The 27795-nt window shown below is 38.1% G+C and overlaps 1 protein-coding gene and 1 long non-coding RNA gene across 22 annotated transcripts in view; one reads left to right on the top strand and one right to left on the bottom strand.

Moving 5' to 3' along the window:
- Nucleotides 1-21132, top strand: part of LOC144312979 (uncharacterized) — a 61083-nt gene extending 39951 nt beyond the window's left edge. Inside the window, exon 4 of the long non-coding RNA XR_013378622.1 lies at nt 20445-21132. This is a non-coding gene — a long non-coding RNA (uncharacterized LOC144312979). The remainder of the gene's footprint in view (nt 1-20444) is intronic.
- The window catches only part of CPLANE1 (ciliogenesis and planar polarity effector complex subunit 1), a 137599-nt gene that overhangs the window by 29820 nt on the left and 79984 nt on the right, over nt 1-27795 (bottom strand). For 15 of the 21 annotated variants that reach the window (XR_013378621.1, XR_013378620.1, XM_077896176.1 and 12 more), the window contains 13 exons: nt 26350-26542; nt 23946-24239; nt 23000-23770; nt 21169-21335; nt 20016-20148; nt 19158-19212; nt 15602-15706; nt 12815-12886; nt 11123-11232; nt 10574-10769; nt 10032-10181; nt 5897-6150; nt 2795-2879 (listed from right to left, as the gene is read on the bottom strand). Coding sequence is in view for 19 of the 21 variants with exons in the window: in XM_077896176.1 (XP_077752302.1) it covers nt 2795-2879; nt 5897-6150; nt 10032-10181; nt 10574-10769; nt 11123-11232; nt 12815-12886; nt 15602-15706; nt 19158-19212; nt 20016-20148; nt 21169-21335; nt 23000-23770; nt 23946-24239; nt 26350-26542 (2585 nt within the window). In the remaining 2 variants the exon portion in view is untranslated. The remainder of the gene's footprint in view (nt 1-2794; nt 2880-5896; nt 6151-10031; nt 10182-10573; nt 10770-11122; nt 11233-12814; nt 12887-15601; nt 15707-19157; nt 19213-20015; nt 20149-21168; nt 21336-22999; nt 23771-23945; nt 24240-26349; nt 26543-27795) is intronic. The other 6 variants (XM_077896179.1, XM_077896196.1, XM_077896181.1 and 3 more) reach the window with 5 other exon arrangements.

Here is a 27795-nt window from a genome sequence, read left to right as displayed (position 1 = left end):
ACATCCATGTTTCTTCAACAAATAAATTGCAAGGGAAAAAAGAGACAGGAGGTACAAGAAGTTAAAAGAAACTCTTTTTTTTTAAAGATTCTACTTATTTATTCATGAGAGATACACAGAGAGAGGCAGAGACACAGGCAGAGGGTGGGACTCTATCCCAGGACTCTGGAATCACAACCCGAGCCAAAGGCAGATGCTCAACCACTAAGCCACCCAGGCAATCCTAAAAGAGACTTATAAGCCATCAAATGATTGCCATGTGCTCAGATTCCCAACTAGAATAGAAAAATAAGCTATTTTTGAAAATGAGATAGCTGGCGACACTGAAACACTGATCAGATACATGACAATATTAAGTTTTTTTTAAAAGGAGCAATAATACTATTTTGCCTATGTTTTTAAAAAAGAAACCTTATCTTTTAGACATATTTATAGGTAGATAGTATGCTATCTGGGATTTGCTTCAAAATCATCCAGGAAAAGGTGACAGGAGTAAGTGGGTTTAAATATAAAAGAAGATTGACCATGAACTGATAATTGTTAAAGTTGGTTAATGGGTACATGAAGGTTAATTATACTATACTGTCTTCTATTGAAATTTTCCATCATAATTTTTTTAAAAATTAAATATATCAAAAAAGATATGCCACGGAAAAGAAAACAGTTAAGGGAAAAATTAGTATTAGACAAAATTGACTGGTTCTAAAAACATTGGGGATAATGAGGGTCATTACTTAATGAGAAAAGGGGCAATATTCAACAAAAAAAAGTAAGAATAATGAACATAATCATTTTATAACATAGCTTCAACTATATAATGCAACATTTAAGAGAATCACAAGGAAAAATTCCACAACCACTGTAGGGAACTTTTAATGCACCCTTCTGAGCAATGAATAGATCAAGCAGACTAAAAAAATCAGAAAGAATATAGAAAATCTGAACAATTTAAAAGCTTGACTACATATATACACACATATATACCACATATATATACATAACATATACACACACATCCTCCATAAGCCAATAGAAAATGCATATTCTTTTCAATTAAACACTTACAAAAACTGATTATACATACCACACCACAAAAGAAAATTTAACAAATATCTAAGAATTGCTATTATTGTACAATCATCTGATTAGATGAATTATGATTATATTATATATATAATCATTATTAATTATATTAGATGATTATGATTTAATGCGATGGAAATGGAAATAAATTAAAAACATAGCCAAAACCCCATAATACTGGGAAGCTAAAAATCCCTTTTATGAGCTAAAGATGACATCGTAATACAAATCACAACCTATTTAGATCAAAACCAAACCAAACATGGTGCACGTCAGCGCTCGTCTGGGCCCTCGCAGGAACACGCTCAGCTTCCAACACATGTATTGGAAAAAAGGAAGAATTTCAAGGAAAAGGCCAACCAGTTAAGCCCTCAAACACAGAAGAAATGGTAAAGCTAAGAGTAGAAATTTCTGAGAACGAAAATCAAACAAAACCAAACTAAAGCCTGTTTTTAAAAGAAAACCCGAGTTAAATTGCTAACAAGACTGAATGAAAGACAATGTGGGAAAAAACAACAACTATAGATACAGCAGATTTTTTTTTTTAAGTAACTACCCTCACTTCATTCTTTCAGTAAGAAATGCAAACACATCAGGATGCGGGGGGGGGGGGGGGGGGGGGGGGGGGGGCGGGCGCGGGGCGGCTCGGCGGTTGAGCACAGCCTTCAGCCCAGGGTGTGATCCTGGCTCCCCGCATGATGGAGCCTGCTCTCCCTCTGCCTGTGTCTCTGCCTCTCTCTCTCTCTGTGACTCTCATGAATAAATAAAATCTTTTTAAAAAATGCAAACCCATAACTATTTCACCACTGTTTGGCCATTTAAGCAGAACCTCAAAATTCCAGTTCTACAGCTGACCAGGGACAAACAGCAAACCTTGGGCCCCAAGCTCTGCACACCCCTCAGCAAGTGTACGGCTGGTGCACTCCACGCCAGGAGCCGTAGGTTGGCTTCTACAGGGAGGAGGGGGAGTGGCCTGCATGGAAGCCAATCACATGCTCACAAAAATAATCCTAATCTAACAATGAGGGGATTGAAGGCTTCAGCTCACAAATGAAAACTATTCCTACCCCAAAGATACAGATGCAGTGAAACACCGGGACACCTGCACCCCGATGTTTCTAGCAGCAATGTCCACAACAGCCAAACTGTGGAAGGAGCCTCGGTGTCCATCGAAAGATGAATGGATAAAGGAGATGTGGTCTATGTATACAATGGAATATTACTCAGCCATTAGAAACGACAAATACCCATCATTTGCTTCGAAGTGGAGGGACCTGGAGGGTATTATGCTGAGTGAAATAAGTCAATCGGAGAAGTCAATCGAATAGAACACTATATGGTCTCATTCATTTGGGGAATATAAAAATTAGTGAAAGGGAATAAAGAGAAAGGAGAGAAAATGAGTGAAAATATCAGTGAGGGTGACAAAACATGAGAGACACCTAACTCGGGAAATGAACAAGGAGCAGTGGAAGGGGAGGTGGGCGTGGGGGTGGGGGTGACTGGGTGATAGGCACTGAGGCACTTGGCAGGATGAGCACTGGGTGTTTTGCTATATGTTGGCAAATTGAACTCCAATAAAAAAAAAAGAAAAAAAGAAAAAGAAAACTATTCCTAGTTCTACAGCTCCCAAAGGGTGATGCTTATTCTTTCAAAGCAAGGCTTTGGTCCCCAGCACCAACCCCCTACCCCCAAACACACAGAAACACACCTTCCGAAATGCCAATGGCTTTTGGAGCCAATGTGTTTTCAGATTCAGGACCAGAAGACAATTCAACGTGATCTACAGGTTCAACCTGTAGAAAAACACACACAACAAAATAACTAAAAAGATTTTATAATTTGATAATTTCCCAATATTGTTAAATAATTTCACAATATGTACATTTTAAATATTAAGGTAACAAGTGAAAGAAATAGGATTAAGTGCAAAAGGGCTGAATGTGGGGATGGAGGAAGAGAAGGAAATTTTTACTTATTTGTAGTCTAGATGATTTAACCTTTTTTTTTTTTAAGATTATATTTATTTATTCATGAGAGACAGAGAGAAAGAGGCAGAGATACAGACAGAGGAGAAGCAGGCTCCATGCAGGGAGCCCGATGTGGGACTTGATCCCAGGACCCCAGGATCACTCCCTGAGCCAAAGACAGACACTCAACCACTAAGCCACCCAGGCGTCCCAGATTTAACCTTTTAAGAAGCATCATAAAGAAAACAGAATCATATAATTTTAGATTGGGGAGAAACATCAGCTACCATTCAGACAAAAACTTTCATTTTAAAAATGATAAAACAGGGCCCAGAGAAACTCAGTGACTTTCGTAGTGGCAGGATGCGGATTTGAACACAGGCCTGCAAAGATCCCAGTCATTGCTTGTCTACAAGTACCCCTCTGTCTCTTCCAGGCTTACAGTCTGTTTTCTTAATTAAAATAAACAAGTCAAAAGCTTTGTATTTATGTATGCATTATAATAGGATAAGAACATTTTAAAACAATATCCCAAAATCTTTCATTTAAATTAGTGCTACTTCCTTCAAAGTAGTCACCTTAGCAAACTAAGTACCTGGGGAGTTTGATCAACCTTCCTATGAGAACTCTTCCTTTGAAATTAGCTCTCACGCTTGTGCTACAATTATTAATAACTGTTCTGGGCATAAGTCTTTACTATATAAATGTAATTTTATCATTGTCAGCATCTAAAACTGAGAGAGCAAAGATGGTCATTAAATAAACGTGTATCAAATGCCTGGCATGTGCCAAGCAAAAGACACAGTCCCTATCCTCCAGTATTAAAAGGCTTGGGGTGAGAGGGGGGCAGTAACAGAATTTTAAGGAAATTTTTCAAAATACATGTATGTGATCTACACACTTCCCCTTGCCAAGGGACTGCCCCTTCCTCCATCCCCACCCTACCACCCCAGATTCCGCTGGGCTGGCATGTATATTTTGAAAAAGACATGACATGCACAGCTGTCCTCTTATCTGATGGATCCAGATTTGTGTAAATTCCTTCTTGAAACTTCCTTTGGTTTGCTTTCTCCTGAGTCTCTTTACCTCAGAATGCTCCTTCTCAAGCTTTTTTTTTTTTTTTTTAAGATTTTATTTTATTTATTCATGAGAGACAGAGAGAGAGAGAGAGAGAGAGAGAGGCAGAGACACAGGCAGAAGGAGAAGCAGGCTTCATGCAGGGAGCCTGACATGGGACTCGATCCTGGGTCTTCAGGATCACAACCTGGGTCGAAGGCAGGCACTAAACTGCAGAGCCACCCAGGGATCCCTCTCAAGCTTTGTTGAATCATCTTTAAAAGTCCATGCACCCCAGAATTCTGTCCTTTACCCTCTTTTTCTCCTTATTCAGGGTACTCTTTCTGGGTGAGGCCCTATTATGAGTTGAACTTCCTCCTAAAGACTCTCAAATCTGTACATCAACCCAAATCTAGCTCCTAAGCTCCAGGAGCATATATCAAATTTCCCACTAATCTCACAACACCTCATATTTAAGACTTTCCTGACCGAACTTAGCACAGGGCCCAGCACGTAACAGAAGCTCAATGAATGTTGACTGAAGGACAAAGACTTGGATTCTGGAGCAAGCCAGGATCAAGATCAGATTCAAGTGTAAGTAACATATTTGTTACTAGAGTATCTATTTGTTACATATTTGTAACAAATGTTACAAATATAAGATATATTTGTTAACATATTTGGCTCTAGATATGCTCAATATACTAGAACATAAGGTGATTCCCTGGAATAATGAATTCCAAGGATCATTTTAATACTTAACACTCATTCTGAAGTGATAGATCTAAGTTTGGGTTAAAAAAACAAAAAGGAAAACAAATAAACATCATAATATCATTACTTAGTAGTAGCCCTACCTCTTATTTTTCCTTGTAATTTCATATATGTTTAATCTTAACTTTTTATATGTGTTAAATGTTGATTAAAGAAATATTATAAACTTAATAAATACATCTTTTAAAATGTCAACCTGCTAGAAACCTGGAATACTTGATAGGTAAGTCAACAATGGAATTCTGCAGACCAATTTGCATTTTCTAATAATACAAGGCTTTAACATATTCAAAATATTTTTATTTGTTCCTTAATCTTTATTTTATATAAATTTTTCTTTAAAAAAACCCAAATTTGTGTAAAATAATTAATTCATATTTTTTTTTAATTAATTCATATTTGAGACTTCCTTTCTATTTGTGTAACTACCATGATATACCAATACATATAAATAATCTCTTTCTTATGAGTCTTTTTTTAAGGATACAGAAAACATCTAAGGACTATTATTCCCATTATATAAAATACTTAAAAGAAACTGAGAATTCCAAATATAAAGACAATGGTATTTATAAAGTCAAAAAAATTTTGCTGAAAAAAATGTAATTTGAGCGGGGTTCATTTAAAACCATATTCTTTTGTAATTCATACATATCTTCTCCTGGTAGGAAATATCAGTCCACTTCTTAAAAGTTTAAGGTAGTAGTTCTCATCTGGGGGCAATTTTGCCCCCCAGAGAACATCTGGCAATGTGTGAAGTCATTTTTTTATTATTGCAGCAAAGCTAGTGGGTAGAGATCACGGATGCTACCAAACAGCCTACAGTGCACAGGACAGTCTTCCATAGCAAAGAATTATCTGGCCCCAATGTCAATAATGCTGAGGTTGACAAATCCTAGCTTTAAAAGAAACAAATTTCCTATTATTTTGAAAAATCAAGTGTCTAAAATTACATCATATTACCAGTCTAATAACTCAGTAACAAACAAACATCTAAAATAAAGACAGGCTACCTTATCATAATGTCGATCTAGCATTCTGTATCTGGGGCAATCCTGTTCTATGTTTTCAGCAATGGTCTGTATTGCCAACAGCTGTTCATCAATTTCCTGAAGCTTAGAGGTGAGATGCTCTAGCCGGCGAGCTGCAGAGCTCCGCACAGGGCGAGCTGGAGAGACATCCTGCAGTAGCTCCCACAGCAGATCATCTTCTGCAGCAGCTGATTTTGAGCTCTGTTCTTTGAATCGAAAATCTGGCTTCACCATATCTAAATATTAATAAAGGTAATCTATCAGAATTGATTACAGCTAAGGGAGAAGTAGATGCTCATGAACTAATTTTTTTGAAGACCTCATTTTAAGTCAACATAACATTCCCTTCCAAATCTGTTTTAATACACTCAGAAAAAACACCAGCTTCCTGACTTCTGAGAGCTGTCTATTGTGAGATAAGAATTTATAACAGACAATTATCATATGATCTCACTCACATGTGGAATTGAAGAAACAAAACAAGATCATAGGAGAAGAGAGGAAAAAATAAAACAAGATGAAATCAGAGAGGGAGATAAACCATAAGAGACTCTTAATCATAGGAAACAAACTAAGGGTCGCTAGTGAGGATGGGGTAACTGGGTGATGGGCATTAAAAGGAGGGCACGTAAAAAAAAAAAAGGAGGGCACGTGATGTAATGAGCACTGGGTGTTACATAAGACGGATGAATCACTGACCTCTACCTATTATAGTACCAATATACTATATGTTAATTACTGAATTTAAATAAAATTTAAAACAAAGAATACATAACAGTATCACTATTACCACAAAACTCCATATACAAGGCAGTTTGTTACTTTTACCCTCTGCTACAAAAACACAGTTCATCAAAAAGCAACTTTATTTAATATTTTTTATTTATTTTAAAGATTCATTTATTTTGAGAAAGAGCACGTGGAGAGAGGGGCAGAGAGAGACAATCTTGAACAGACTCCCTGCTGAGAGCATAACATGGCACAGAGCTTGATCTCAGGACCCTCAGATCATGACCCTGAGATGATGACTTGAGCCAAATCAAGAGTCAGTCACTTAACTGAATAAGAAACCCGGGCACCCCTATTTTTGACTTTTTAAAACTCTACTTGAAAACCAATAGTGAGGGACGCCTGGGTGGCTCAGCAGTTTAGAGCCACCATTGGCCCAGGGTGTAATCCTGGAGTCCCGGGATCGAGTCCCACATCAAGCTCCTGCCTAGAGCCTGCTTCTCCCTCTGCCTGTGTCTCTGTCTCTCTCTTTCTCTGTGTCTCTCATGAACAAATAAATAAAATCTTAAAACGAAAAAAGAAAACCAACAGTGAAACACAGTAAAAGCTAGGCCCACTGCAGGCCATTACCAACTCCACATGGAATCTCAGGCTAACATTAAATTTCCCAAGACCAATATTAAAGCCAATGACTCTCTCTACTCTTGATTCTTGTGCCAAATTTGAAACACTTTTTTAAATGCATTCTTTTCTGGGTTCTGGATCTCTTCCTCTCTCTATTGCTCTTCCTTCTTAGTTGTCTTCTCATTCTTCTGTGCCACCCACCCCTCTGACCTGTCAGTACTTGCAGGGTGCCAGTCTCGGTTCACTTCTCACTCTACCCACCCTCCCTGGGTGATGTCACTGATGCACAGGTGACTCTCAAATTCACATGGCATCTTTGAGAGCTCCAGCCCTTAAATCCACCGGTGTCCTGGATAGCTCATTTAGTTTGCCCTAAAAGCGAATCAACTGAAACTCATTGCCCTGCCCCTCCACCTTGCTCCCCCTTCCTGATTCCCTGGTTCAGTGAATAGCGCTGTCATTCACCCAGGTTCCTAAGCCAGAGGCTGAGAGTCATTCAAGGTTCTTCTCTTTCCTTCAGATCCAAAGTAACACCAAATATTGATGATTACCCACCAAAATCTCCATTGCCACTACCATTGCTTAGCCGAGGCTTTCATAAGAAATGGACTCCGAATAGTATCTCTAGCTCTAATTTCTCGTACCCGTATTTGTCCATCGCCCACATAGATCTTTCAAAACACAAATCTGAAATTGTTCCTTTCCCACCTCAAATTCTTCAGTGTTTCTCTAATGCCTTCATCTTAAAAGTCCAAACACTTCAGTATATAGACAATGCCATTCAGCCTCTCTGCCTCCCTCCCTAGCTCATCTGGGGATGTCTTAAACCAATAAAACCACTCCCCTGCCTCCAAGAAAACTTCAGTTCTCTCAACCTCTGCAGGCTCCCCATCAAGCCTGCGAGACATTGCACAATCTAGCCCCTCTGTCTGTGCGCCCTTCCTCTCACTAAGTCCTACTCGCCTTCAAGGTTCCATTGAAACCTTCAAGTCCCCGTCCTCCCTAGAGATGGAGTAGATGCTGTACTTCCCAAAAATCTCATCCACACTACCTTGCCAGACCTTTCCATGCCTTATCGTCATCCTGTGCTTCTCTGCCTTCCCTTCCTCCTCTACGAGAGCCCCCAGGCAGTGAGCCTGGTACTAGGCTCTTCTTTACCCCCAGTATCTGGCCCCAGACCTAGTGTTGATTGAATAGTCAGTCACATGAAGATTATGATGCCTGTCCTACCTAACTCACAAAGGTCCATGAAGATTGAATTATGCAACAAAATACTCTGAAAAATGTGAATCACTAAACAAATGTAAGCAGTTGTTCCAGTTTGTCATAATTTGAAAAGTTGACTGGTGTGAAAATGAAGGGCAATTAAATAGCCCACAGGCATTTTCTAAAGATTTATTTATTTATTTTAGAGAGGGAGACAGAGAGAAATAGAATACAGGGCGGGGAGCAGAAGGAGAGAGAGAGAATGTCTTAAGCTGACTCTGGTGCATGGGGGCTCGATCCCATGACCCTGACATCACACCTGAGCCCAAACCAAGCACTGAGATGCCCCAGGTAGCCCCAGGCATTTGGCTAGATGCAACCCACATGAAGTTGTGTCCCACAGAGACAGACAGAGTAAGGATCAGAGAAAGTTAATTTACTTGTAAAACGTATCCAAACCATGAGGTAACAGAGCTGGGACTAAAAACCAGGTCTGTTCTACTTGAATCCAAAAGGTACCCTTGTACCAAACAGCCCCATGACAGGAGAGAGAGAGGACCATGCCTTCAAAATCTGGTATACACAGATCTGTATACACAGCTGTGACAGACATGCCCAACACAGCGCCGGTGAGCTTTCCCTGCCACCCTGCACCACACACACACTCCTCTTCTCTCCTGAGTTCCCACTGCTGATACACAATGAGCAGCCAGGGCAGGACTCTGCCCCCAGGCATCTGGCAACCCACAGGCTGGATGATGCACTCCTCCCAACAGCTGTGGGACGGGAAGGCAGATTGGTTTTCTGTTGCATGAAGTCTGATTAAGATTAATCTAATCATTCCCAAGATGTAATAACTTTAGGTATTGGATAAATATTCTTCTAAATCTTGCAAATATTTTGTGATGATACAACCTGATTTATAACCATAAAACTGAGTATTTTACTAATAATACTGTACTGTTGGCTACATACCTGTGCATTTTCTATGTGCTATTCTAGAATCCCCCACCTTTTGAAAGATGAGAATTCCTTTTTCAAACCAAAGCACTCATGACATCCCATAGGATATTTACTTTTAGCCTCCTTACTTAAGAAAAGACATATGCACAAAAAGACCTGTAGTCTCCTTGTAAAATACCCATGGGCCCCAGCTTTGGAACCATGCCCCTACCTCATTTACCTATCTGACCCCACTCTCCCTAGCAAGGGAAAAGCCTTTTCCTGATTTCTTTTGCAATTACCAAGTTTTTTTTTGTTGTTGTTGTTTTTTACTTATTTATTCATGAGAGACACAGAGAGCGAGAGAGAGACAGAGACAGAGAGACAGAGAGAGAGAGGCAGGCACAGACACAGGCAGAGGGAGAAGCAGGCTCCATGAAGGGAGCCCAACATGGGACTCGATCCTGGGTCTCCAGGATCACGCCCTGGGCTGAAGGTGGCGCTAAACTGCTAAGTCGCTGGAACTGCCCTACAATTACCAAGTTTTAGAGCCTGTTTCTATATATCAGTAATTTAGGGAAGGGAGAGAGTAATGTTATATATTTAGGGCATTCACCTTTGTCCTGCTGTATTTCTGATGATATAGGTGAGGTGACACCAGGTTCCTTCACTTCTGTGACACCAGGTCTCCAGCTTCTTTCATCCACACAGGATGGAGACACTTTTGCAGGTTTAAATAATACATCCACAGTGGAATTAGCAGACTCTATCAAGAATACGAAAAACATAACAAAGATTGAGTCTAACCTTCTAAATAAGGTATTTAGAAGATTAATAGAACATTTCTAGGGGCACCTGTGTGGCTCACTTGACTAAGCAACTCTTGATTTAGGCTCAGGTCATGATCTCAGGATTGTGAGATCAACCTCCGCGTCGGGCTCTGCACTGGGTGTGGAAGTCTGCTTGAGATTCTCTCCCCTTCACCCTCTGCCCCTCCGCCCCTCCCACAAAAAGAACATTTTTAAATGTGAATATAAACATCCAAAAGTATAGTGGGTTTGGAGAAGAGCTAAGAAACTTGAGAAGGGATAACCATGCTATATTCAAGAATGCTTAAAATGTTTTTAATCTACTTAAAAAGTAGGAAAAAAATATTACCTTCACCCTTAAAACTGTGCAGGGGAACAGCATTTGTAACTGAAGCTGCCATATAATGTAATTCTGCAGAAGTTGGGGCCTCCAGATGATCACTTGGCTGTTTGATAATAGTATCACTTGTAGGCTCTTCTCTGATAGGCAATTCCTGTAGATCATCAGCTTTAATGTCAATCACATTTATGTAAGTGTGTCCAACCTGAACCAAAACACAAAATCAAAGAAGGATATATTCTTTTTAATCTATGGAGCCAATCTGCACCCTCCTCCTCTGTAAAGATTTAAAAAAAAAAAGATTTAATTCTAAAGGCAAGAAGACCTTATATGGATCTAACTTAGGGAAAATTGTAGGAAGTATGTGTTATGGTCTTAGTTTAAACACTTTGGGGCACAATATTTAAATCTTAATTTTTAAATCTTTCGAACAAAGGTACATAGATGACATTTTTAGTCTCACTTCATTCTATACACTTGAATAATCCAGATGACCATAATAAATTTTAGCAAGATATTATTAAATCTCTGAGTAAAACACAATACTAAATTTAGTACCAGATCCGATGGTGAAGGTGACATAGGTTTCTCTGATATTTCACTGGGAAGTTTGAGATTTAGATATACATCTGGAGCCAACACTTGAGGAACAGTCAAAGGTTCATGTTCTGAAGATTAAGAAAAGAAAAATCAAGAATTAGAAAACAAAAACCTGTAAATAGCTCCAAGTCATTAGCATTATAACAAGTTAGCAACAAACAACATAATATTTTGTTAAAAATCTAAGTAGGGGGTGCCTAGCTGGCTCAGTCAGTGGAGTGGGTGGCTCTTGATCTCAGGATTCGGAGTTTGAGCCACATGTTGGGGAAAAGATTACTTAAAAATAAAATCTTTTAAAAATCAAGTAGAGGGATCCCTGGGTGGCGCAGCGGTCTGGCGCCTGCCTTTGGCCCAGGGCGCGATCCTGGAGACCCGGGATCAAATCCCACGTCGGGCTCCTGGTGCATGGAGTCTGCTTCTCCCTCTGCCTGTGTTTCTGCCTCTCTCTCTCTCTCTCTCTGTGTGACTATCATAAATAAATAAAAATTAAAAAAAATCAAGTAGAAGTTTCATAACATAAATAAATTCTAAAGGCAATTTACTCTAGAGTAATTCATAATTGATGGGAGATTGACTATTGCTTTTTTTCATATAAATGATTCACAAGGATAACAAAGTGTCTAAGTCATATCAAGAAAATGCTATAATTTCCTGGGGCACCTGGGTGGCTCACTCAGTTAAGCATCTGACTCTTGATTTCAGCTCAGGTCTTGATCTCTCAAGCCCTGTGCTAGGTTCCATGCTGGGCACGGAGAAGAAAGAAGTAAAGAAAGAAAATGCTGTAATTTCCTATTTCCATTTCAGATATGTTAAATCATGTTTGTTTAGGAGAGTTCAAGAAAACCAGATTAGGAAATTAACCCATAATTATGTCTTTTTACTTTCAACACTTTTTAAAAAATTATTTGTTTGCTTGTAAAGGTTTATTGAGATATAATTCAAATTCTTTAAAAGGGCACAATTCAGGAGTCCCTGGGTGCTTCAGTTGGTTAAGCATCCAACTTTTAATTTTGCCAAAGGTTACAATCTCAGAGTCACGAGATCGATCTTTGCGTCAGGCTCTGAGCTGAGCATGAAGCCTGCTTAGAATTCTCCCTCTCCCTTTGCCAGCCCCCCACTCTCTCTATATCTTCTTAAAAAAATAATAATAAAATAAAAGAGCACAACTCAGTATTCAGTAGTTTCCAGAATATTCATAGAGTCCATAGCTAAATTTTACCACTTGAAATGTTTAACACTTAAGTTCTACAAAAGTCATCAGCTTCTTATTCAAAAGAACAATGAAGAAGCCTGTCACAATAGGTCAGCAAATGGTCTAACTCTGTTCCTTTTGTCCTAGGACTCTCATTTTATTTCCTAGCATCTTATTTTTAATAGAACATTACTTTCAAATTTAATATGCAAAATATAACTTCTTGTTATATTGAATACTGGAAACTTGGTACCAAGTTTTGAATTTAAACTATATGATAACTCAAAAACTAGAAAAAAGGAAAGTGAAAATACTTAAATTATCATTCTATCTCTATTGAATCAATTGATTGGTTTTATTGCTTTTTTTATAGATGACAGTAACTCTTGTTTTAGCATCACAGAAACATAATCTTTAATTATAATGCTATTCTCAGAAAAAAAGAAAAAAAATCACACCTGATATGGGAGAAATGATTTGTTGATCTTTACAACATTCAGTAACAACTTCTTGAGAAGCAGCTTTTTTATCTTGTAGTCAGTTTGGAGATTTGAGGCAAAAAAAGAAAACAGAAAATTTCACAAACAAAAAAATAAATATATGAACGCAGATTTTTAGATATTGTATATTAAAGGTAGTAGATTGACAGCTAAGAATTTAATTTTTAAAAATTAATGATACTTTCAGATTTTATTATTATTCACCCTGGGTAACAGACTTCTAGCTAACAGGCAGCCAATTCTAGAAGACTATCTAGCAGTAAAATACCTCCAAAGGCTTTCTCATAGGCTTTCTCTTTTTTTTTTTTTTTAAATTTTTATTTATTTGTGATAGTCACAGAGAGAGAGAGAGAATGAGGCAGAGACACAGGCAGAGGGAGAAGCAGGCTCCATGCACCGGGAGCCCGACGTGGGATTTGATCCCGGGTCTCCAGGATCGCGCCCTGGGCCAAAGGCAGGCGCCAAACCGCTGCGCCACCCAGGGATCCCTCTCATAGGCTTTCTCTTTTAAGAATGTTTCTGAAATGCATATACACCATTTGCATCAAAAAACATTTTCTACATGCTCAACTTCAGACAGAAATGAAAACTAAACAGTCGGGTGCCTTTTTATGACCTATCACATGGGTAAAGATAAAGGAGTTAGCTAAATCACAGTGATGACCCAAAAAAAAGGCTCATAAGTGAGAAGATACAGAAGCATTATTTGTAAGATAAAAATACTGGAAACCAACCAATGCATTCAAAAATAAAGAATTTGTTAAATATTTTATGGCACAGCTGGAAGAAGGAATATGCTTATAAAGTACTTTTTAATGATATGGGGAAATGTATGGCATAAACAGAAATCAAAGTGAAAAGCAAGGGATACAAAATACAGGTAACTTTTGTTATCCAAATCCAATCCATTCTTACAAATGTGCTGCACAGATACCAAGAGAGTTTTTAAATGAGGGAAAAAAGATGTCCTAGGCCATCCCATATTCCCAAACATTAAACAATTCTTAAACATCTAACTAACTACCCATCATGGAGTATTAAATATAAAGCATTTTAAACATCACTTCTAAATTAACATTCATTTAATCCATTAGTTTGTGTGCACATGCAGTAGTACTGACCATTTCAGATAGAATACTGATACTGTACTGCAGACATATACTGTAAGCAAATACATAAGTAAATTCTATACCTTGTATATATGTAAATACTATATGTATAAACTATACTATAATAATGAAACAATTAAAGAGACAGTCTAACTGGTGTGTCCAAAGAAAGCTGGGTAAAAAACAAACACTGGGACCCATGAAGGGTTAAATTCTAGAGAAGACAGCAATAATATTTGGAAGATGAAAGTTCAGATAGTGAGGGAGGACACCTGTACTATCTACTGTATCAAACTATGTAAAATGTGCAAAAGAAGATTGAAAGAAATATCATCAAAATACTACTTCTAAGGCGCCTGGGTGGCACAGTTGGTTAAGCATCCAACTACTGGTTTTGGCTCAGGTTGTGATTTTGGGTCATGGAATCAGCCCTACATGGGGCTGTGTACTCCACACAGAGTCTGAGTCAGCTTGAGTTTCTCTCCCTCTCCCTCTGCCCCCTCCCCCACTAAAATAAACAAACCTTTAAAAAAATGTTACTTCTAAGTAGTATAATTATAGTTAATTTCATCTTCTTCATAACTTTGCTACATTATCCAAATATTCTACTATGATTATATTTTAATTTTTTTAAAATTTTTATTTATTTATGATAGTCACAGAGAGAGAGAGAGGCAGACACACAGGCAGAGGGAGAAGCAGGCTCCATGCACCGAGAGCCCGATGTGGGATTTGATCCCGGGTCTCCAGGATCGCACCCTGGGCCAAAGGCAGGCGCCAAACCGCTGCACCACCCAGGGATCCCTATGATTATATGTTATTTTGAAACCACATCTATAAATATCATTTTAAAATAATATAAAACTAGAGGTTTAAAAAAGCACTTGCAAGGTTCTGAACACAGTTAAGAGCAACTGTTTCCTAAATATAGAAAAGAACTTCTATAACACAAGGTCAGATCACTTACATGAATGAGGAAGTTTGTCAGGCAAAATTCCAAATAATAGTTCCTTCAACTTTTATTTACTCTATTCTTGGACACAGTTACACATGCCCTTCCCACACCAAACCCAATCTAGTCCTCTTCCTCACTCAACTTCACCAGCCAAAGCTCCAGGCTTCTTGGTTTTAGGCATGAAATCCCAGTGATGGCAATTAATGGCATAGAGAACCGAAATTCAAAACATTATTTCTACTGATTTAGGATGTAGTCCATGGTATTTTGAACAAAATTTTCTATTATGGCTTAAGTTGTAAATTCAACATTTAATCTTAAGTTTAAAATTTGTAAAATATATGCCAGGGTTGAGAACAAGAACCTGGAATGAACACCTACTATCCCTTAAAATTCACTTTAAGTCATTGTTTTGAAGAAAAAATTTAGATATATTAAATGTTGCCAAAAATAAATGAATTTTAGGGATGCCTGGGTGGCTCAGTGGTTGAGCATCTGCTTTCGGCTCAGGGCGTGATCCTGGGGTCTTGGGATGGAGTCCCGTATCAGGCTCCCCGAGAGGGGCCTGCTTCTCCTTCTGTCTATGTCTCTGCCTCTCTCTGTGTCTCTCATAAATAAATAAAATCTTTAAAAAAATAAATATATATGAATTTTAAAAATTAAAGTAAAATAGTATTTTACCTGGGTCTGTATTTGTACTTGCATCCTGACATTCTATAGCCTTCTTTCTTACAGAGGCCATGAAATGCAATCCAGCTGAAGTATTAATATCATCTTGCAGCATTTCTTAAACATAACAAAACATTGAAAGCAATCACTGAGAAGCCAACATATTATCTGGAATCCAAACGCAGAGTATCTAACTCAAGGGAGGGGAGGTATGGGGTGCCAAGGTGTTATCAAAATGGACTTTCTGAATGAGGTGCTACCTACATTAACTCTCAAAGGCAGCTCAGTGAAATCAAAACCAAAATTGTGGAAGATTCTCTATATCCAGAGGTAGAACCTAGATGTTCTTCTGGCTAATGAAGCTGCAGTAGAAAATGTTAAGCAAGAAAATGATATGGTCCAACTGATGTTCTAGAAAAACCACCTAAGCCAGTGTGTGGAAAGCAGATGGGAGTGGCTAAATCGAAGATAATCAGACAAGTGAGGCTGCTGTAACAGTTCAGATAAGTACCTCCAGTAATGGTGAAAAATGGAGCAGAAACGATAGATTTAAAATTACAAAGAAGGTAAAACAGACAAGACCTGGTTACTGACTAAGTGAGAAGGTGGGGAAAAGTAGAATCCAGGGAACCTATGTTTTGGGGTTGAGTAGGAAGTGACACAAATGGGGATGGACAAGGAGCAGAAAACAAAGCAGCTGGAAGGGGGAGGAAAACAAATCGGGACTGTGCATACTGCAGGTGAGGTCATTTCCACCCAAGCGGAAAAGTTCTGCAGCAAGTAGAATCCAAGTCCAAAGTCTATTAAGGGAGTTTGGATTTTCCTGGGACATCATCCAGGACGACTAAGGAGCAGAAGAGATGATCAATAATGGCACAATGTAGTATAATAAAAATATATATATTGGTCTTCATCCTTGGTTCTAAGCATAGAATTCCTTAAATCTTTGGAATTTCCTGAGTAATTTCCTGTTGTTATTCATGGATGAGCCCCTTTTGACTATATCTGGGCTTATGCTAGTGAGGTGTCCCTTGACAGGCCCCCAGATAGCTTCGATGCTGGTCACCAGAGGAATGAACCACACAATCAGAGGGTTAGAACTCTCATCAGCCTCACCCCGGCCCCCCTACCTCTGCGGAAAGGAGAGCAGCTGCAGATGGAGTTCAGTCACCAAGAGCTAATGATGTAATCAATCACACCCATATAAAGAAATGTCCATAAAAATCCTGAAACAATGAGGTTAACAGGGCTTCTGGGTTGATGAGCAGAGGGATGTGCTGGGAGTGTGGAGAGTGTAGAAACTCTGTGCCCTCAATCTCCAAACCTTCCTATATGCATCTTTTCCATTTGGCTATTCCTAAATTTTATCCTTTATAATCAAACTATAATCATAAGTAAAGCACTTCTCTGAGTTCTGTAATCACTGTAGCAAATTAGTGAACCTGGAAGGTGAGTCATGGGAATCTCTGTGTAGTTGACTGGGCAAAAATGCAGGTGTAAGGGGACCCCATTTGTAGCTAATATCTGAAGTGGTAAATCTTTTGGGACTGAGCCATTAATCTGTGGGATCTGTGTTAATTCTAGGTTATTATCAGAATTGAATTGAATTATATAGGACGTCAATTGGTATCAGAGAATTGGAGATTATTGTTGTTTGAAATGATACAATGTACACCCACTAGAGTACTATGTAGTCACTAAAAAGGACATTGTAGGGATGCCTGGGTGGCTCAGTGGTTGAGCATCTGCCTTCAGCTCAGGGCGTGATCCTGGGTTCCAGGATCAAGTCCCACATCAGTCTCCTTGCAGGGAGTCTGCTTCTGCCTCTGCCTGTGTCTCTGCTTCTGTGTGTGTGTGTGTGTGTGTCGTGAATAAATAAATAAAATATTTTTAAAAAATGACATTGTAGAAGAATGTCTAGTGATATGGGAAGATATTTACCTCAACACTAGTATGTAAAAACAAATAAGTAATAAACAAGGAGGTATTCTTTATATATATTATATATATAATATATATAAACATATATAAATGTACATAAATATATATGTGTATTTATAGATATATATGGGTGGAGATATTTAAAAAAATAAACCTTAAAATACTATTAACACTAGCTATCCCTAGACAGAAAAATTATGGGAGTTTTTTTGTGGGGGGAAGATTTTAATATTCTTCTTATTCCCTATTTGTATTTCCTAATTTTTCTCCAGTGAACATGTATTACCTTCACAAAGCCAAAAAACAAAACAAAACACTTAAGGGTGAGAAAAAAAGTGGTTTTAAGACAAGCGAGTGGGAAAGAATAGAAGATGGGTTAGGAAGCTGAGAGACAAGAGCTAAGCAGGTCAGTTGGGGAAGAAAACTGCCCAATATAGCTAGGCGGAAGCCTGACAAAGGGCAGTGGCATGAAGAAAGGGAGGGAGGACCAGGTTGAGAAGTAAGTGACGGGAAGGGGTAACCAAGGTGAGGGATAAATCAAGATGACTTTCAAGGTAAAACTCTTGACCAGTCAAGAGAATGGTGATATGACTAATAGCAAGAAGCCAGTTTAAAATCTGGACATGTTGAATCTAAGGCGAAAGAAAAGAAAGATGAGAGAGGACAGGTGTGTATTTGAGTGTCACCAAACAAATGTTAAGAGCTGAAGTCGTGAGACTGAATGTTTATGTGTACGTGTATGAAAATTACTGAGGAAAAAGCCTCAGGGAATGCATGTTATTTGGTGGCAGGAAACCAATTGAGCCACTAGGGAAAGGGAAGAACTTCCTATCTTATACACAGGTACTCTTTTCTCAACTGATTCCTTAATGTGTTTCTATGATGAATTCAACAGACACGTTCTTCCATAATTTCCTTTTAGACCTTGTATATCAGTAACTTATCGTAGATTTTAATTAATTGCCTACTCTACGATAGGGACCACCAAATTTTTTCTGTAAAGGGCCAGAAAATAAATATTTTAGGCTTTGCAGACTGTATGATTCCTCTTGCAAGAAGCAAACCCTGCTGCAGTGCATAATCTGTCATCAACAAGGTGTAAATATATGGGCATAGCTGCATTTCAATAAAACTTGATTTACAAAGGGGCGCCTGGGTGGCACAGTAAGTGAGCCTCTGACTCAGGGTTTCAGCACAAGTTGTGCTCTCAGGGTCATGAGATCGAGCCTCATGTCAGGCTGAGTGTGCTCAGTGGGGAGTCTGCTTGAGATTCTCTCTCCCCTTTCCTTGCCTCTGCCCCTCCCCCAAATCATAACACATGCATGTGTGCACTCTCTCTCTCTAAAGTAAGTAAATAAATCTTTTTTTAAAAACTTGATTTACAAAAACAGGCATGGTCTGGATCTGGCCTGTGGGCCACAGTTTGTCAATCACTGCTCGACCAGATAACACACCAAAACACAAACACACACACATACATACATACACACTCTATCTTGTCAAAGATAAAATGAAAATAACTTAGTCTCAAAACATAAAAAAAAATTTAGTCTCACTTTTACATACATAATTCTAGAAAGCTGTTAACTTTGAACTGAGACACTACATTAATCATGCTTATACATACCAAAAGGAATATCGAAGTCATCCAAAGGCTGGGAACGAGGATGTTCTTGTTGCTCCTAAATGAATCCCCAAATGATCAACTATGATTATAACTCAAAAACATTATTTTGAAAAAAATTCAATAGCTAAGAGGACTGTTGAATGTTTATGTATGCGTTCACATACATTCTAGAAATATTTATTTACTCTATCAAAGTAACTCCACAAAGGAGTTCACAAAACTCACAAACCAAACAATAAAAAAAGAACATTACCAATTTAATGCAGCTTCTAAATTACAATGTGCACTTCCCCACTACAGAGTAGCTTTAACATTCAACTAGTACCCCCACCCTACCCAAACTGCTCAGGGACTCAGCAATGTTACTTAGTGCCTCCAAATATGCTCTTGAGGCTTACTGAAGTATGCTTTTATAAAAATCCTTGTAAACAAAACTGTGTTTATCTAATTTGTTGCAAAAATAGGTAAACTGTCATCAAATTTAGAAGGAATGTTTGAAAAGATCTGATTTGAATATCAGGTTATGTAACAAACCTACGTGTGGGAAATGTAACAGGAGCCACCCAAAGAACATGTATGACATACATTAATATATCACGGAAAAAAGCAAGGAATGATTTCAAATATAAAAACATCACACAGGCAGATGCTCTAAACTATATTTCTTTTATTTATCATCAACTCACTTTTCGCAAATGCAACTATATGTCTACTATTCCATGGAGGGATGCAGCAGGGTTTATGTACTTAACGATATAAAGATTCTCCTAATCACAATCAGAAGATTCCAGCAATCAGAAGACTAGATAAACCATAAAGACATTCCCAACTCTGTACATGCAGATCAGGGAAGCATACCTTGGGTTTTGTAACTATTTCTGAATCATTATCATTAACAAGGGAACCCTCTGGTTGGGAAGCCACACTTGGCTTTCTCTTTAGTTTTTCTGATCCTTTTTCTTGCAGCTCTTTCTCAGCTCGTCGTCTTCGTCTGTTAAAGACAAGAGAATAAAACATGTTACTACTTTAGGAACATCGTTTCTTCACTTATGTCATGCTATATAGGGAGACAGTTATCAAAATTATGCCAATAAATTATTTTCAGTGGCATATAATTAAATCAGCAACATACTTTGCTAGAATTTGAGCAAATATAAGCAAAGGTCAGGGAGACATGAAAGTTATTTCTAGTTCCTCTACTACTGAACTGACTTTTCTGTGTTAGTCACTGGAATCTCCAGTCAGAGTCACACGTTTTAGGTAATTTTCAAACTCTCTTTTCTTCAGACTCTGAGATAACCCCAGAAACCCTATGGGATGACTCCAGGCACCCTTCTGAAGAAGTTAAGAACACTTGAGTCACCTCAGTGAAATCCCAGCAGGGAAGAAAGAAGGCCCAAGAAGCTAAGGAGAAGACTTACATGGAAGGAAGGAACCATTTCTGGAAAGAGAGCACTGGTAATAGATTTTAGGATCTAATAAATGTGAAACTCTTAAAGTATTTTCTAGACTCAGTAATAACCTACCAGTCAATACATTTTTGCATACCCATCATGAGTAAAACACTATAAACCCTCTTCATTAGATGTCACAGGCTTGCTTTATATGTGCATGTTTTAGTGTCCTGAAACAATTCACATCACTTATCCTCCTGCTTCCTATGTAAGAATCTAGAGAATATAGTAAGCTGAATAGCAGTATTACTTCAGTGCATTAGATAGTACATGGAATATTGTATGAGATGGCAAATATTTGTCCTACAAAAGAAAACTGCTCATAATGTTACAGAAAAATGTAAAAGAAACTTCCAGTCTATGAATTCCAGTATGGAATTCCTTAATAAAATGTAAGAAATAATATTATTTCCCTCTCACAATATAGAAATTTTCTATAGGTCCTGGGATCGAGTTCCACACGGGCTCCTCAGGGAGCCTGCTTCTCTCTCTGCTTGTATCTCTGCCTCTCTCTCTGCATCTCTCATGAATAAATAAAATATGTAGAAAAAACTTGCCTTTTTTTACTGTCCCTTCCTTGTCTCACTTCAGATGGTTCTATTTTGACATTCAGAAGCTGAAGGTGTCCAGAATCGCCTTGTTCAAATAAATCATGTGTTTGTTTCTCTTGGCTTTGTTTGAATGCAATGAGGCTTTCAAGTGGAATAAGTTGTAGGTTTTTGTACTATAAGAAATAAAGCATAATAATTTAAAATTACAAACCTCAATTATGTAATATATTAATAAAAATTTCAGGAAAACATCTTTAAATTAAGTGTGTGTGTGTGTGTGTGTGTGAGAGAGAGAGAGAGAGAGAGAGAGAACATGTCAAGATAACAAATTGATCTGGACTGGTAAGATTTATCAGAGTATCCAGAGTTTAAAAAATAAATTCTTTTAGAGTGCTAGATATTCTGACTGGGTCATCTTATTTCAAAAACTAAGCTAGAAGTGCTAATCTTCTTAATTTCTTTTCTACATTAAAAATCTTCCACAGGGCGCCTGGGTGGCTCAGTCAGCTAAGCATCTGCCTTCGGCTTAGGTCATGATCTCAGGGTCCTGGGATCGAGCCCCACATCGGGCTCCATGCTCAGTGGAGAGTCTGCTCCTCCCTCTCCCTCTGCCTGCAACTCCCCTTGCTTGTGCTCTCTCTGTCAAATAAATAAAATCTCTTAAAAATAAAAATCTTATAAATGAAATACATAAGTCTAGCATTTGACTTAAAATGCTTTCAAACAGGGAGGATACAGAGAAGTGAAGATTATGGAAGAAACAGATTAGCAGTATGTTGATAAGTACTGACATTGGGTAATATAACTTAGGGGTTCATTATACCATTCTAATAAAAAAATTCCTTTAAATAGCTCTCAAAATATCTACTTTTCCATACCTTTAATCCTTTCTTTCCTGTTCATAGTCTGTTCAGACAAAAGAAGGCATAAGTACTACCGCTAAAGAATGACCATTTCTTTTCCCAGTACCATCTTCATATCTTAAAAGTGCATCAGAGCATGAATGATTCAATTACCTTCCTAATATGGTACTACTAATTTATAAAATTAGAGCCTAAACAATTTGAATTTCAGGGATCCCTGGGTGGCTCAGCGGTTTAGCGCCTGCCTTTGGCCCAGGGCGCGATCCTGAAGTCCCGGGATCAAGTCCTGCATCGGGCTCCCGGAATGGAGCCTGCTTCTCCCTCCTCCTGTGTCTCTGCCTCTCTATCATAAATAAATAAATAAATAAATAAATAAATAAATAAATAAATAAATAAATTAAATAAATCTTAAAAAAAATAACTTGAATTTCATAAATCAAAGCTTACAACTTTAAAGAGGATTCTATGGGTTTATAAAGATTCAATCTTTTTAAGTACTTTAAAAAATACCATTCTTAAAAACATGCACAACTATTTATAGACCTGGGTCTATTTAACTACTTTAAACTGTAACAGATTTGAAGGCAATCATATAACTACTAGGAACAGTAAATAATGTGTGTGACACTTACACATGTGCCCTCCCTTTCTCTCCCCCCACCCCAATCATACCCATATGAACAAGAATACTGGTCATTTTATTTTACTTATTTCTTCTCTGAGAAGAAGAAATACCTATGAAAAAGTCTCACCGATGCTAGCATCAGTATATAAGACAGACCTAAAAGCTTTACAATACCTAATTATCATTTTGAATTGGAATTTTATGTTACTTCCAGTAACAGAAACATTATTTTAAAAAAAGAATTGTGGGGGGAACAAAAGAAATGTGTAAGAGCTTTTCATCTCATGTGTAGTATTTATGGTATGAAAAATGCAGGACTGCTTTAACATTGCTCTGCAATGTTCATTACCGTATTTTCTGAGGATAGGCATGAATGGAGTAATGAGAGCCTTGGGTATTTTGTTTCATGTGCTATAGTACTGGTAGGTATTGAAGGAATTGTTACCAACGTCCTTGAGTCAGAGGAAAATACATAAGGAGGTTTAAGTTGTAGATGCAATAATGGAAGTCCAAAGGTATTCTGAGGAGATATCTCAAGGGGCCCTGGCTTAACATCAAGTAGTTTTTCTGGTTTTATAAATACTGAAGAGTCCTGTTGAGGTGTCAAGTTTTCTTGTCCAACATACTGATCCAGGTTCACATGCTTAGGGATTTCTGTAGTTACAGTTTCTGCCCATTTCTCCTGCTCAACTGCTTTTTTTATGGCTTCGGTATTATAGTGGCTCAAATTCAAAGGGGACACTGAAGCAGTGGGCATTGTTCTTTGTGGCAAAAGAGGCTGGAAGGAAGCAGATAACCCCCATGCCTCTCTAGGCTGTGGCAGGGGCCTGAAGGGAACTTGTTGAACTCTTCCTGAATGGAAGGAGAGGGACTTAAATTCATGCTTAGGCTGAAACTGAAGCAAAGGAAAACCATCAGCAGGTCCGAAAGTTTTTGCAGCTGGGATGAGTCTAGGTGTCTTTGGAATGGCAAAAGATGGAGACAAAAGGTGGAAGGGAGAACTTCCAGCAGGAGCAGGAGGCAGTGCAGTGGTTGGTAAGCTTTGAGATGCTGGAGTTAATCCTGTACTGGGAGGTGGGCCTTCGAACTCACATAAAGGAATACTCCCATGTGGTACATTCTGGAAGAGAAAAAGAAGCTGTTATGTAAGTTTAGAGTATATTACAAACTTCTTATTTTGCAAACAATGTTCAATATGTTTTGGAGGAGGTGGAATGTAATAACTGCTAAAAATAATAAAAAGCCAACACCTGAACTGCTAGAACAACTTTAATGGTATTTTTTTAATGTGTTACCTGTAAATTTCCATGACTGTTTTGATCAGACAGCACAACTCCTTTATGGCAGTGTGGACTCTTCTTGCCATGCTCTCTGGTGTACTCTCCCACAGGCTGTGGTTTAATAAAAGATCTCTCCTTAAAATGTCTACTGGTGTCATCAACATCACTACTCCCTCTTGTGGGGTTTATTACTGGGCTTCCCACCAGAGGCACAGACTGAGGCTGCTGCAGAAGTCGATGTATATCTGAGAGGTTAGCAAAGGATGATCCTACTATTTGCATTAGGCTCGTGAAGTTGATCTGTTGCAGCTAGGATAAAATAAAAATTAAACTATTTTAAAATATAGTGAAAAAAATCTAAAGAATCAACAACAATGATCTGAGTATTCCACAACAATCATGCTTTTGTCTTAATATCTGTCAGACCCACGAATGCTGAGCAGGAGGCAGAGGTGGGGGAGATTTTTTTAAAAAGGAAAGAAAGAATACCTTCCTGTTTTCAAAGAGCTGTCAACTGGAAATATGAACTCATCATGAGATTCAGGGCTATCTATAAAGCAGTTTACATAAAAATCCCAGGGATCATAAAGGAGTGATCTGTTGGAGTGGAATGAGGACAACTACTGAAGTCCTAAAATGAGTGTTGTGATCAAATTTTCAGAAAAAAAAAAAAGCAAAGATCAGCAAACAGGTGGAAAGTGAGGACTTCCCCTGGAAAGGCTGACGAGGTGAAAGGCAAAGGGATGACCAGTGGTTGACAAATGCTGCACAGCAGAATCACCTGAGCATCATTTAAAAATCCCCGTGGTCAGGTCATACCCCAGCAATAAGATCAGAATATCTGGGGATGGAAGCCAGGATTAGTATTTTTAAGATGACAAGATGATTTCAGTGTGCAGAAAAGCTTGGGAACCACTAGCATAAACACTGGCTTAGATGGAACAGGAAATTAACAGCAGCTCTAAGGAGAGGACAGGTGAGTGCGGGAGTTCCCAAACTTTGGCATGCCATCAGAATCTCCTGGAGGACTTGGAAAGCACTCTTTGCTGGGCTCCATGCCCAGTTTCTGATTTCAATAGGTCTGGGATGGGGCCTGAGAGTACACTTCTAACATTTAAGCGATGCTGATGCTACTGATCCAGAGACTGCACTCTGAAGACCACTAGACTTGTGAGAGTATAATGGGAAAAGAGGGAAGGTAAAAGCTGGCTGTGGGTCTTTCAAGCCCAACAGAAGAATTTGCACTTGATGAAACATACCAGTAGGGAAACACTGCAGGTTAAAAAAAAAAAAAAATCTAAGTTCCCTTCAATTACTTAAAAAAAAAAAAAAAGTAAAGAAAAAACATGCTTTTTTACGGAAAAAAAAAAGCACACACACAAAAAATCATCCATTATCCTATCCTCAAAGATAACTAGTATTGAGATTTTTAGTGTTTTTCCTTTTACTCTGTATTTTTAAAGCAAGATTTATTTCATATTATACAAATTGGTACCTGAAATTTACAGAACACTTTAAAACAGGAAAGTAACAGTATTAAGACAGTATCTGAAAAAAAGAATGTCTTAGAAAATGCATATATAGGACAATGGAAGTCTGAAGTTCTGAGTCTAAGGCTGGCTACCGCTATAGAAACAGCAAGTGCTGTACTGAATACACTGTGGGCAAAAGAATCAAGAGGGCACACTGGATATGGGTTGTGAAAAAAAAAGAAAAGCAAAAATGTCTAAGACAGTGATTCTTAATCCTTTGTGTGCCTTAGAATTATGTGGAAAATTTGTTAAATATACAGACCAGCTACCAGCAAAGTCCCTTGGTAATCCAAAAAAAAAAAAAAAAAGGGCAGCCCCCGTGGTGCAGTGGTTTAGCACTGCCTGCAGCCCAGAGCGTGATCCTAGAGACCTGGGATCGAGTCCCACGTCGGGCTCCCTGCATGGAGCCTGCTTCTCCCTCTGCCTGTGTCTCTGTGTCTGTCATGAATAAATAAATAAAATCTTAAAAAAAAAAAAAAGAGAGAGAGAGAGAGAGGAGAGAGAAGTAGGCAGTTCAGCCTGGATTCCGGGCCTCTGAATAACAAATGAAGAGTGCCCAAAGCAGAAAAACCCCTACAATTTAATTTCATCTTGTCAATTTCTTTTTTTTTTTTTTTTTATTTATTTATTTATGATAGTCACACAGTGAGAGAGAGAGAGGCAGAGACACAGGCAGAGGGAGAAGCAGGCTCCATGCACTGGGAGCCCGATGTGGGATTCGATCCTAGGTCTCCAGGATCGCGCCCTGGGCCAAAGGCAGGCACTAAACCACTGCGCCACCCAGGAATCCCTCATCTTGTCAATTTCTAAGAGTTTTGTTCATATTTCAAATCCTTACATATACATCATATGTGTAGATTGACTTAGTTATATGGAGATGTGCTTACCTGAACTAATTTAAACATTTCATCTTGGAGCATCTGCCTAACAGAATCTGAAGACTCTGGTAACTGAGCCCTGGGTTCATTGCTCTGGGTCTGCTGAGGTGTTGGCACAGGTGTTTGTGAGGCAACACTGACTCCATTTGACACGAAAGGTGGAACTGAGGAAGATTTATCTTTAAATGCAGAGATCTGTGTACTAGATAGAAGCATATATATAAAAAACACAATCAAGAAAAAAACAAATCAGATGTCTACAATCTGGAGAGTCTGATATTACCTTTTTCTTCTACTGTAAAGGCTTTCTGGAAGTTTTTAGGAAATTTAAACCCTAAAGCCTATCGTTCTGTACTCCTCAGCCACCTAGCCACCAGCCATCAGCACAGTACTCACGTGAATGCTATTTTATTAAGGGAGATGGAATGTCTTAGTCAGCCGTGGTCCCTCCCTATGGTGTTACAATCGACAATTTATTTGCCTGGTCCCTGCAAGCATCTGAATTTGAAAGCTGTGCAATTACTCTGAGTAGTTATATTAGGAATGTTTTTTGTTATTAAGTTTAATGATCCAGAGTGTAGTTAAGAAAACTAGAAAAAGTATGGGTTAAAAAAGTGTGTAATTCTACAATGGAATAGAGCAAATTCTTGATCATCATTAAATGTGAAACAACAGTATTGTGAACACTTCATTTCCAAACAAATCACAAAGTTTATATTTATAATTAAACTCTAACCAAAAAAATGCTTATTTAGGAATAAAAATTAAAGATCAAAATAAGTTTTTGTTTTACTTTAAATAAAATGATTGTTTGGGGATGATTTCTTAAATACAGCAGGTACTCAAATTTGTTTCTGAAGCAAATTGATTTCACAAACTAAGGGAGCAGGCATTATTATATCCAAATAAATTGATCATTGTCTCTAAAAAGAAAAGAACATATTAAATTGCTTTTAGATTATTTGGGTTTACATTCATTCCCTTTCAGTAATAATATTTGCCTTTTATCAAGCATCTAATACTAAACAGCTCAGTTACAAAACTTTATTTGGCAAATCCATGAAAAACAGGCATTACAAGTGATTTGCCTATTTTAAGACAACTTTATTGGCCTTTGTTTCCAACAAGTAGCAATGAGATAAATTCCAATAATGGAGAATTATTTTAAGTAGGGCCATGCTATGTTATCCTATTTCAGCAAGACTTCTAAACACTAAACACACTGTTCAATCTCTGTAAAAGCCCAAAAGATAGAATGGGATGAATCCATTCTATGAGAAAATTAAAAGCATTTCATACACTATTAGAAATTTGTTAGAGGCTGGAAATGAGCAATTTTAAGTAATCCATCCACTACAGTTGACCCCTGAACAAAAAACGGACTGGGGTGCCAACCCTCATGCAGTTGAAAATCCACGTATAACTTGACTTCTCAAAAACAGAACTACTAATAGC

This window comes from Canis aureus, chromosome 4 (genome assembly GCF_053574225.1).
Source record: "Canis aureus isolate CA01 chromosome 4, VMU_Caureus_v.1.0, whole genome shotgun sequence".
Lineage (NCBI taxonomy): Eukaryota > Metazoa > Chordata > Mammalia > Carnivora > Canidae > Canis > Canis aureus.
Note: the sequence above shows the minus strand (reverse complement) of the source record. Positions and strands in the feature narration are given on the sequence as shown.